The 11,403-nt window shown below is 41.1% G+C and overlaps 1 protein-coding gene across 2 annotated transcripts in view; it reads right to left on the reverse strand.

Moving 5' to 3' along the window:
- The window catches only part of FBLN5 (fibulin 5), a 50,739-nt gene that overhangs the window by 10,660 nt on the left and 28,676 nt on the right, over positions 1 to 11,403 (reverse strand). For both annotated transcript variants that reach the window (XM_017729016.1, XM_008629708.2), the window contains exons 5-9: positions 8,133 to 8,255; positions 5,248 to 5,364; positions 4,199 to 4,318; positions 1,309 to 1,431; positions 639 to 765 (exon numbers count right to left, since the gene is read on the reverse strand). In XM_017729016.1, coding sequence (XP_017584505.1) covers positions 639 to 765; positions 1,309 to 1,431; positions 4,199 to 4,318; positions 5,248 to 5,364; positions 8,133 to 8,255 — 610 coding nt within the window. The remainder of the gene's footprint in view (positions 1 to 638; positions 766 to 1,308; positions 1,432 to 4,198; positions 4,319 to 5,247; positions 5,365 to 8,132; positions 8,256 to 11,403) is intronic.

The following is an 11,403-nucleotide window of genomic DNA, read 5'->3' on the forward strand; positions in this document are numbered from 1 at the left end:
GGCAGGGGAGGGACCCCCACACCTCACCCGTTTTATTTTAATAAAAGGAGAATGAAAACAACTGGATAAACATAACAAGAACAGTTTAAAAACAAAACAGGCCACCCTCCTGAGTCTTTAAATGTCCAATCAGATTCTGTGGAACATCTTAGGGCTGACAGAAGGGAGACAGGACTCTCTGAGCATGCTTTGTGGGGAAACTGAGGCAGGAGAGGGTTTAACTTCTTCCCAGGATCCCCACTGCAACAGTACTTCCCAGGCATAAGCTAGTTACCATTTGCAGGAAATATTCCTACTGATAAACAGGCTGCATTTGAGTATATGTGAAGTCAGTGAGTAATGTAAGTAAACGTCTCTTATTACATCACAAGCCTTGCTGTTTTCTCAACTAACTGATACCTGTTTTTCCAGTCTAACTTCACATACATCTGAGCATGATACCATATCATGTCACACCTGGTGACCTGGTAAGGAATTGCAATTTATTTTTATAAAAGCTTACCAGTGGTAAATGCAGCAGCAGCATGTATGTATAGCTCTTTAGACAGACTTCATGGCTGTGTTGTAAAATTGCAGCTTATTTGGATACAACTCTCACAGATAGAATTTGCTTTTGTGGCTGTGGGTATGTTACTCACTTCTCATTAATTTGGAGATAAGGCTCCTCGCATCGTACTGGGTCTAAACATTTATATTCTCCTGGGATATTGAAACATGTTTGCTGTGAAGTGCAGGTGAAGTTTCTTATTTCACATTCATTGATATCTAAAACACAAGGAATGAGAGAAAGGCTAAAGCAGGGAAATATGTACAAGATACCAATCCTACAAACCAGTTTGCATCTTAGGGAATTAGCCCAAAATTCATAAAACTCTTGCACCACAAGAGGTGGCCTTTTTATAACTGATCCCTCTTCTAAGAACAGTTTTTACTTCATTCATTTCTGCTTATTAGAGTGCTCCCACATGCTAAATGCTGCAAAAAAACCGGAAAGGAATTGGCTGCTCAAATGCTCCGACCCTAGAGAATGGGAAAAGTAGAGATGTGCAGCAGAGGGGAGAGCATTTGAGGTCTTTCCTGTGTAGCTGTTTCCTAGTCAATAAAGTCTTACTTAAAACAACACACCAATTCACCTCAGCTGGAATATTCACGTGATGACATTCTTACCAGAATTGCATAATTGGCCCCTACAAGTACTTCACTGTGCAATTCCAGGACCAAGCATCTCAATTCTTGAAAACCTCTTTCTAGACACAGGATCTATTTTCTGGTCCCCTCAGGTTTTACTCAGTGCAGGAATGTTCTTACCTTGGCAGCTTCTACTATCGTCAAGCAAGTTATACCCTGAAGGACAGGTACAGTAGTAGGAACCAGGCCCGTTCACACATTCGTGCTGGCAGAGGAACTCTGAGAAGCTGCATTCGTCCATGTCTGCAGTGGTAAAACAAAGTTTAGTGTCTTTGGCTTTACTGTCAAAAGAGCAGTCCTGCGGGCAGGTAGCCATCCAGACTACCTGCCCATCACCTCAGCTGGAGGCTGGCACTGTCCAGCTCCCTAGAACTCTGCAGCAACCTGACAAAATGCTATACAAGTTCTTGGTTAAACACTTTTTTCCTAAGGAAACCAAAGCTGCTGCTGAACACAATGTATGTCTTTTATTTATTTATTTTTCTTTTCTAATACCTGTCACCAGTTGGCCATGTTTTCATTTCTGTTTTACGTCAGAGATACTCTGACAACAAAACTGCAACTGTAATTTAAAAGGAAAGACTTGGCAGTAGTTTTCTTTTCTTTTTTTTTTGGTTTTTTTTCCTCTTTTTTGGAGAGTAAGCTTCACTTTCCCAGGGCCACATGGGTTCCAGCAGAACTCCTGCAGCCAGCCCTGTCTCTTTTATGTTTCTTAGCCTCTAGTCAGTTACTTCCAAGTCATTCCAGCAAGACTACAAGAGCTCATCCCACCCTGGGTCAGACATACTGGAAGGCCCAGCCCTCTCTCAGATACCCAGGAAGCTAGGCAGTCTGTCAAAATATCTGACTGAAAGCAGAAACTGTGCTCTTTCCCCTTGCACTCATGGATTGACCAGTCATTGTGTTCTGCAGAGCTGTGCTCAAGTGAGAAAGACGAACTTCAGAGCTGCACATGGAGGCATGGCTGACCGAGGGGAAAACACATGCAAAGGCACTAGGCTGAGGGAGGCTGCCACTAATCATTTCCTTATTTCCCCATTCAGGGGAAGAAAGAAACAAAGGCCAGAGTTCCAGCCAGGAACTCCCAAGTTCTTATTCCCAGCTTTGACATGTTGACTCTCCCAGGCAAATCACTTTTACTCTTCAGAATGAATTTCCCTTTCTTCTAAGTTGGGCTCAGTCCATTTATCCACTTCTGGTGTTTAGTGCAGATGGATTGGAAAGTATTTGGAGTCCAAATATATCCAAGTGGCTTTAGGGCTGAAATCAGATTATCAAAAGGGAGATGAAAGGAACTCTACACCTACATAATCCTGTTATTGTGTGAGTTTCCCCAGTGAGTTCACTGAAATAAACACCTTCCTGAAAACACATGGACTGAGGGCTGACTCCGTAATGTGACTGAGATATCAACCACCCTCTGGCATCCTAGCCCTGACCTCCAGCATATTGGATTCATATAACTGGTGCTTGGCTGCTGTCAAGTGCTGAGGGACTTAGAGCCCTGAGGGTCCTACATTTCTGCTGCTGAGCCCACAGTGTTCCTAAATGCTCCTGGCATTCTGCTGACTATGTGCAGACAACAAGATGGTTGTCATTTCAGAGCACATCTAATGCACTTGGAAGACCTCTGTGATTAGAAAATAATGATGATGTTGGGAAAGCCAGGTTGAAATCTCTCCCTCTCTCCTTGAATTGGGGCAAGAAGCCTCCCAACTTCAAGGTAAGTTGGCTGCTAGTCCATGGACTAACCCTGCTCCTGTTGAAGTAAATCTGAGTCCTGAGTGTCTCATAAGAGTGTCCTCCTAACCAGGCATTCCTTTTGTGAGCCTCAGATGTCTAGTGATTGCCTGTGAAGTGGAAGCAGCTCATCCAGAGAAGCTTGACCTGCTTTGTCAAACATTTGCTTGCACAAGATTGTCAGGAAAAGATTTTCTGCTCTCTATCTGGGTGGTGGAATGTCCCTTTTTCTGGCTTAACTGTCTGACATGGATGAGGCTCAAGCACCACCTTATTGGGCATTGCAATGAACTTATCTGGTTCAGATCCCCAGGTAGCTCAGGAGGTCAGCACATAAAAAACATTCAGGAGTCTAACTTAGAAGAAGAAATTCCATTAGAAAACAGAACACTAAGTTAGATGTTGCAGTCTAAATGTTTAATGCTTAAGAACCTTTAGATATTTAATATTTATTCTTTCCCTTATAACAAGGAAGTTTGCAGGAAAAATATCTTGGGAAACACTAATCATGTACACTGCATCTCACATATCTTCTCTCTCAGAAACAGCATGTTACATCTGTTTACTGTAAATTAAAACTCAAGTATTTTCCAGTGCATTTTTCCTTCCAAGAAATATTGGCCGAATTCTCTAATTTTATCAGGCTGAGGGGACAATAAGCAAAGAAATAAGTTTTGCCTTCAATTAAAATAATAAAATTTTTTAAAAAGCAGAGAGGAAAAAGTACAGTGACATAAGCACAATTTATTCTGCTGTGTGCTGAACAGATCAGCAATAACTGTACTAAGAAATCATATATTGTTACTAAAGTGAAGCCAGAGCCATACAGGGGAAACTGGGGAAGGTTTCAGGCAGAAGTGAGCAGTGGTTAAGAGCAAGAGGAATACATGCATTCAACAGACAAATGGAAAAGTGCTTAATAGAAAGTATTTCTTTAATCATGGAAGAATGTTCTAGGACTATCTCTACTTGCTCTAACAAAGCTTCCTGTTCAGCATTACAAAGTGCTTTCTTATGTTTTGCTGTTACCTTGGAGCTTTTGAATATTTAGCTTATTTCTTTAAAACCATTTGCAGCCCTCCTCCACTGAGCTTTTCTGGGTATTTGCTGTGTGCTCTAGCTGGAAAGAGGATCATATGAATTTCAGCTTTCCTGCTGCTACCATGGACCAAGGCAAAAAAATTTTTTAAAAGTATGTACAAAACAATACCTTTGAAAAAGTAAACATAATAGAATTAAAGAAACCAAAACAATAAATAAAGACAGTTACCACTGCAGTTAACTCCATCAGCTTCCAGTTCATAGCCAGGTTCACAGCGGCAGAGAAAAGAGCCGTAGGTGTTGACGCAGGTCTGAGTGCAAGGGTTTTCACTTGTACATTCATTCACATCTATGGGAAACCAATGCCAAATTCATCAGTGACTTCTCCCCAAACTCCATTTTCTTTTTTTTTACTGCATGGCATTTCAAAGACATTAGCTGTACAGTCAGAATGATTTGTTCTGAGAAAATATAACCAAGTCAGTGTTGTTTATTTGGATTCAGGCTGATGCCTGGGAATAGCATGTTGGAAACGCAACATGTATGGAAGTAAAGTATTTTGGGAATGTCTTCAATAAAAAAAATACCATGGAAGATGGGGATGAAATTTTTATTATAAATATTTCTCTCCTTACCCAATTTGAAAACCATTGAACCAATATTGTCATAACAGACCTGAGAAAAAATGCAGCAGGATTTTCCTGAGAAAGATAATGCAAGGGGTCCTTATGGAAACCTCGGGCTAAGGCAAAACCAGTATTTTTTTCCTGGTAGGACATTAGCAGCTTCTGGGCATCATTAGCACAGACCTTTTCCTGCAGCATGTGGGAAGATGCTCGCTGCTTTGCTAGGGAGGCTGTGAAGAGGTCGTGTTGACTTTGAGGTAGCACATCACAGCAAAAGGTAGTCTAATCTCAGGACTCCAGTCTGGATCTTGGGACACTCTGATTTAATGAACTGACAAAGGTTTCCTGTCTCAGGTGGGTCACATAGCCTCAGATTTTAATAGTAAATTTAGTGCCTGAACTCTTGGTAATTCCACTGAATTGAGTGAATTGAGGTTTGGACCTCTGTGCATATTTCTCCTGATACACTGGTCATGTTGCACCCAAACCCCTTTGAGGTACTGGGAAACTATGAAATACCTGTCTAACAAACCTGTGAACATTTTCAAAAGCAGTGCTGGGAAGGTTACTAGTATTCTAAAAACCAAGCAAGCTTTAAGGGTGTTACTGAGTGGGGACAAAGAATTTCAGCCATGGTTTACCATACTCATACCTTGGCACGATCTCCCGTCGTCATTAAGGGTAAAGCCTGGGTTGCACGTACAGGAGTAGGAACCGGGCACGTTGGCGCACAGCTGCTGGCAGTAGCCGTAGCGACATTCATCGATATCTGTGGGTGGGAAGGATGGAAAGTACAGTGGTCTGCATGTTCACATGAGATACAAAGCAGCAAGCACACTGAGCCAACAGTACTGATAACACAGAAATAGCCCAGCACACTGGTTATGGATGTAAGAGTCAAACTTCCAGGCGTTCAGATATGGAGTTATAGTTAAAATATACCTCTCCCCAGTAGAATGTGGTAATGTGGTTTTATTCATGTCTGACATCTACCAGTGTGTCTGATGAATTGATTGTCATTGCTGTAATGTTCAGTGTAGTGTAAATCAGGCAGCCCAGTCTGTTCTTTTAAGCAGCTCCCTCAAAGGATACCTGACAGCTGGCACAGCCCGCCAGCACAACCACAGCCAACATTGCAGCGAAATTTTGGCAGAATCAAAATAGAAACCTTCTTTGCCTCCACATATACCAAAGCTACTCACTGGAACAACACTATGTTTTACTAAAGGCTTCTTTATTTAGTGAGGATATTTTTGAAAGACTTTTTTTCTAAATAGTCACATTCTCTTTTTATATGAATTTTTAACTGACAAATTACAGACTGTAAAAACAGTTAATTTAATGCCAAAATAGCAGTTTGGGCTGAATTGCAGCATTAGCAATGCATGCAACTGAGTGCTATGAGCACAAGAAAATGCTCTAAGATATGTAAGTGCTAGAAGATTTTTGCCCCAGAACTAAGAACTGAAATGAAGCACCTGGAATAGTTGTTCTTTCAAAGGCTTAACATTTCCTTTGGTATCAACTGGCTTTTGATTTATGGAGATTTTTTTTTAATGGCTGCTCTCAAATCTTTGAAGCTAAATTTCTGCAATAGAAAACCCCGTGTATTTTCTGCAGTCAGTTAGCAAGATAACCTAAAGGCCAGGTCAGTGGTGGTGTGTACACCAGCAGTAGGCTTCACCAAATCCTGCAAAAATAACATGGATTTTAAGTGAATTAATACCTCATTGCACTGACACAATGCATTATTTTAAATACATGCTTTGTCTTTTGCAGCACTGTTATCTCAAGAGTGCTACATTTTGAGGATAAGGACTTCGACAGGGCTGCTTCTTGTGAGTGGGCTATGTGGATACTGCTGCACTGGCTCCTCTGTGTAAACTTTACGGGGATAATTCCAACAGATAGAAGTGTAGGTTTTTGTAACGGTGATTTACTAACAGTGCACCAAAAAATCTGTCTCTAAACCCAACTTGGGCCCCTGATTACAGTAAATATTCCTTTACTGCCTTATGGCAGCAAAAATCACTTCTCCAAAGCCAGTGTAAAGTATGGAAAACTGAGACTTCTTTGAAATTTAGGGAAAAATATAGCAACTCTAAACACAATTTGTTTTTCCTTTGCCTTGCAATAATCCACCCCATGATTACTTAAATAGAGCAATACTGGGATATTATTGCCTATTTTAAATAGCATAAGCAGGTACTCAAATCAATTCAGCAATGCAGCCATTTCAGTTCTCTGCTATAACCATCAAGCAGAAGAATATTTTAGATCTGTGTTCAAATCTTGAATGCTGCACACAACCCTTTCATTTGGCCTGTGACTGGGAGAAGTAAATGGGTAACAGAACAGGTGATGCAGAGCAGAATCTGCCTTCCTGCCCTTCCTCATCCCCACCCTACCACATATGCCTGTATATTCCCCAGCACAAGCTTTTTTTTTCCCAAGAGAAGTTGATTTTTCATAGATTAAGGAGCAGGAGCCTTGGAGACTTCTTATCCCAGGGAACTACGAGACAGTGACTCCCTGAAGTGGCTGTGGCTGCACGGACCCCAGCTTGGACAGGGCTCAGCCTGGTTCCTGCCAGGTGATTACACAGCAGCTGCTTGCAGTAGTGAGGAAAGCAGCCATGAGTGAGTCCTTCGTGGAATTGGTATTTGAGAGGAGAGGAGAAAGCTGGAAAGTAACTGGGGATGCTCCAGGGACGAATGGGCAGGGAAAGCCCATTCTCCTTCCAGTGGAGGTGTGACAGGATGGTCCAGCTCTGCAGAGCTGGCACCAAACAGCCTGCACTGCAGGGAAAAAACTAATAATGGGCAAACTTTTTCTTAAAAACAGTTGTATGCTGATTCCTAGGTCCTACCTGTGTACCTAAAATTAACATCTAGATCATCATCCCATGAGCATGTCAAGTGAGGGGAAAGGGCTGGAGGAGAAGAGTAATGAAAGGTTTTCCTGTGCTGTTTGTTGAGCGATGTTTTTTCAACAGGACTGAGCTAAAAGGATGAACAGGACATTGCTGCAAGGAAAATAATACAATTGAAATAAAACTCCTTGGAAGATACTGAAATGGCACCCAGTTCAGAGGTAATTTTTTTCTCATCCCCAAACAAAAGAATTGGTTGTCTCTAAGGATTTACTGTCTGTCCCATTTCTTGGTATCAAATACAGATCCCTTCAGGTCCACACTGTCACAGTAAGGAAAGGACAGGTCTGCTGGGGCAAAAATCCTTATGCATACACGCTGACAATTGACCTTATATGAAAGGGAATCCTTCAGACTGGGAATATGAAAAGCCCAGTTATTACACTATTATGATGCTAGTCATATGGCATTTACATCTACATTTCTGTTCCATGAGGGAGTCTCTCTGCCAAGCATCCCAATGGCACTTACAGAGACAAAAGACACTTTTCACAGAGCTGAAGGTTTAAATGTGTACTTGACAAAAGTGCTTAGTGACATTATTTCAGGGAGTCACAGGTACACATATACAGATACCCAGATACCATATCCCATGAGGATTTTACCTAAACACTGGCCTTCTAACAGCCAGTAGCCTTCAGTGCAGGAACAGGTATAGCCCCCCTCAGTATTTATGCAGATCTGGGTGGGGTTACACTGGTGAGAATCTGAAGCGCATTCATCCACATCTGCAACACAGAAATACAGAAGGAAAATGTTAGAAATAGCAACAACAAAAGATTTTTCATGCTGTACAGTGTGTACACCACCTCTGGGCAAGGAACTCAAGTTTGGAGGAGTAGAGAGAATGAGCATAACCTGAAGGAAAATTCACAATAATAAACATCTGAGAGCAGTGAGAACTGAGGGTGCACATCAAATCTCTCAGTTTTGCAGGTGACCCAGTGTTTCTCAGTGTTTTTCCTCAAGGAAAGTCTCTCATTATCTCAAAATTTTTGTTACTTCCACATTTGCTATGTCACTGAGCTGGGATTTCCATGCTACAGGGCAGTGTTCAGCCCTAGGGAGAGGCTGTGCAACCCCACTGAAGACTAAGAGATGAAGGGGAGTTCGAGAGGTGTACAAACACAATTCAGAGACATAAAAAATATTACTTCCTACCCCCACCAATGCAGACCATCTCACCATAATTTTTCAGACACGAAGTCAACTTTTACCTGACCAAAAAATGTATACTACCCTGGAATCAATTTCCTGACAATAATACTATTTTCTTTTAATTTCCACCCCCCAACCCCCCCCAATCTTTATTGGTTTTAATGTATTTGGGTTTTTATTACAAACCCTTAGGGTGTTTTTGTTGTGGGTTTTTTGGTTTTTTTGGGGGTTTTTTGTTTGGTTTTTTTTTTTACAAAGGAGGTGAATAGCATTCCTACTTTTACATAAGCCAGGGCCCTGGAACCTAACTGATTAAAAATGCCTTTCAGAGTCAGAAGTTCAATTTGAATCACGCCTTGCTCAATATCTTTCCTGATGATTCAGGCATCAGGTTTGCCTCTACATGTCAGAAATGGAAATACCAAAAGATAAATTGTGTCATTTTTTCAGCCAAGCCAGATTTCTATGTTTTATTTGTTGATACCTAAACTATTTTTTATTCCAGCATACTATGCACTGGCCTTTGCTGAAGCACTGTGTCATCTAAGCAATGCTACTCCCTTGATCCTCCCCTGATTCTTATTAATCCAGACTTTGTTAGGTCACGACTGAAAGTATCTTGCTGATGCCCTGGGCTGGAGCAGGCAGCAGAGGGCAGGAATTACATCTTTGTATCTGTCCCCAAGGCAGCAAGCATAGCCAGTCAGCTGTACAATCCTAGCAGTCATGAATTAACTGATCCAGTCTACCACAGCAGCATATCTAACATGTTCAGATATATAAATAAATACATGTATATTATACATATGGAGGGAGTCTAGAGTTCTTATCTTGCCAACATCTGTACTGGAGCAATTTATGGTGAGTCAAAGCTGGTAAGATAACAAGAGGGTCACAATTAGAGGTAATTAACTCTGCCAGAAATTGGTTCTCATGTATTTATTGGCCAGATGAAGGCTGGCAAAATGGTGGGGGAAGTGGGAAAGGGGTAAGATAACAAGTCTAGACTATATAGGTCCATAAATATGTTGTTCAGTTCAGCTATTGCTTCTACGATTGGGCTAAAAAATCTGGATCCTCCCTTCATAGCATATCACACATAATTGGTAGTATCTGAACAGAGATTTTATCTAACCATAAATTTAATAACAATGACATTAATGTTTTCTAAATGAAAAAGCTTTCTATTTATCATGCTTGCTTATTGTTTTAGGAATGGTACCTTGGGATCTGGCCAATTCTGCTTTTTCTAGTCTGCACTAAGCTTAGAAAAGAGATTTTCATTTTCCACGTTCCCTGCTTCCAGTAATATTAATAGGTGAAGCGAAGTGAAAACAAAATGAGGGTTATGATCTCACCACATATGGTAGCAAGGCTGTTTGAAGACTACAGATCCTCCACTCTTTGTGGTGCATTTTTCTTGCAGGGGTATGATGTGTCTCACTTAAAGCAACAGGTGGCTATGGGATTGGTTTTGTTCCCAAGTCATCTTTGTAGCAGTTGCATGAGCTCCACTCCAGAGAAGTAAGATGTTGAACCTCTTCCATTTGCTATATACCAAGCAGATTTATTTGCTTACTCCCAGTCTTCTTTACCTTTTGTGGTGGTATTGGAAGCATATTTCCATTTGAATGCAACATTTTTACAATGGAGGCCTCCTGAGGAATTTCTGCCAGAAAACCTGATAAACCTGAAGTTGTCTCCGCAGGACACCTTGAGTCCTCACATTTTGCACTGAACAGTACCTTGGTGACTTCACTAAAGAAGTTTTATGCAACCAACAGGTATAAACAGCTTTACTGGTAGCAGCAAATCTTTTTGCTTGGGCCTGAGGGTGCACACCCAGTTCTGTATTCCATGTCTGGCATTCTCTAAGATTGCCCCTTACCATGAGGTGCCATTACAGTCTGCCCCAGCCAATACAATCAAATAAATTATTTTTGGGAAGCAGCCTTCATAGTTGAAACAGGTAGTATAATCCCAGCCTGTCTGCCCCATTATATTATATTACATTATATATTATATTACATTATATGGGCTCACTAAGTGACAACAGATATTTGTGCACTGAAAAAACTATTGGTGCAACAAGTGGCCAGCCATTAGGTGTCTTCTTGAAGGATATCAGACCTGGGAGACAGAAGGTGCCTTGCCCAGCCGATTTACACAGTGCAGCATACAGTGAGAACAGGTGTGGTTGCTAAAGTCAAAACTAGACATTTGGCAGGGAAATGAAAAAAACCCCAAAACAATTTCAGATTATTTCCACTGGGGAGAAAACTAGCCATAGAACTTCAAGAGATTGCCTGTAATGGATAGGCACAGAAGCTATATCAAAACACTTCCAGGACACTTTTGTTTGAATGGAAAATTGCAAGAGATTGCAAGCAGAACATGACAATCCATCAATAAGGTGTGAATAATTTATTTTTCTGGTTGCACATCTTATTTCTGTCCCATTCAAGCACAAATCTTAGGTGTCTTCATGCTCTGGGACTTCAAAGCCCATTTGTACTACTTCTGCCTCTGTGATGGGTCATACACAATACTAGAGCAAAAGTGTGATGCTAATTGTACATGGTAATAGGTTTTCAATAGCTTTGTAGGTTCAAAGCAGATACAACAAATTCAGAGAATAAAAAACTGTAATGCCTACTCAATGCAAAGATAGCAGATGTGGCTAAGAAGTCCCTGAGGTACATTTTTCTGAAGCCTGAA

Source organism: Corvus brachyrhynchos, unplaced genomic scaffold (genome assembly GCF_000691975.1).
Source record: "Corvus brachyrhynchos isolate BGI_N302 unplaced genomic scaffold, ASM69197v1 scaffold1, whole genome shotgun sequence".
Classification (NCBI taxonomy): domain Eukaryota; kingdom Metazoa; phylum Chordata; class Aves; order Passeriformes; family Corvidae; genus Corvus; species Corvus brachyrhynchos.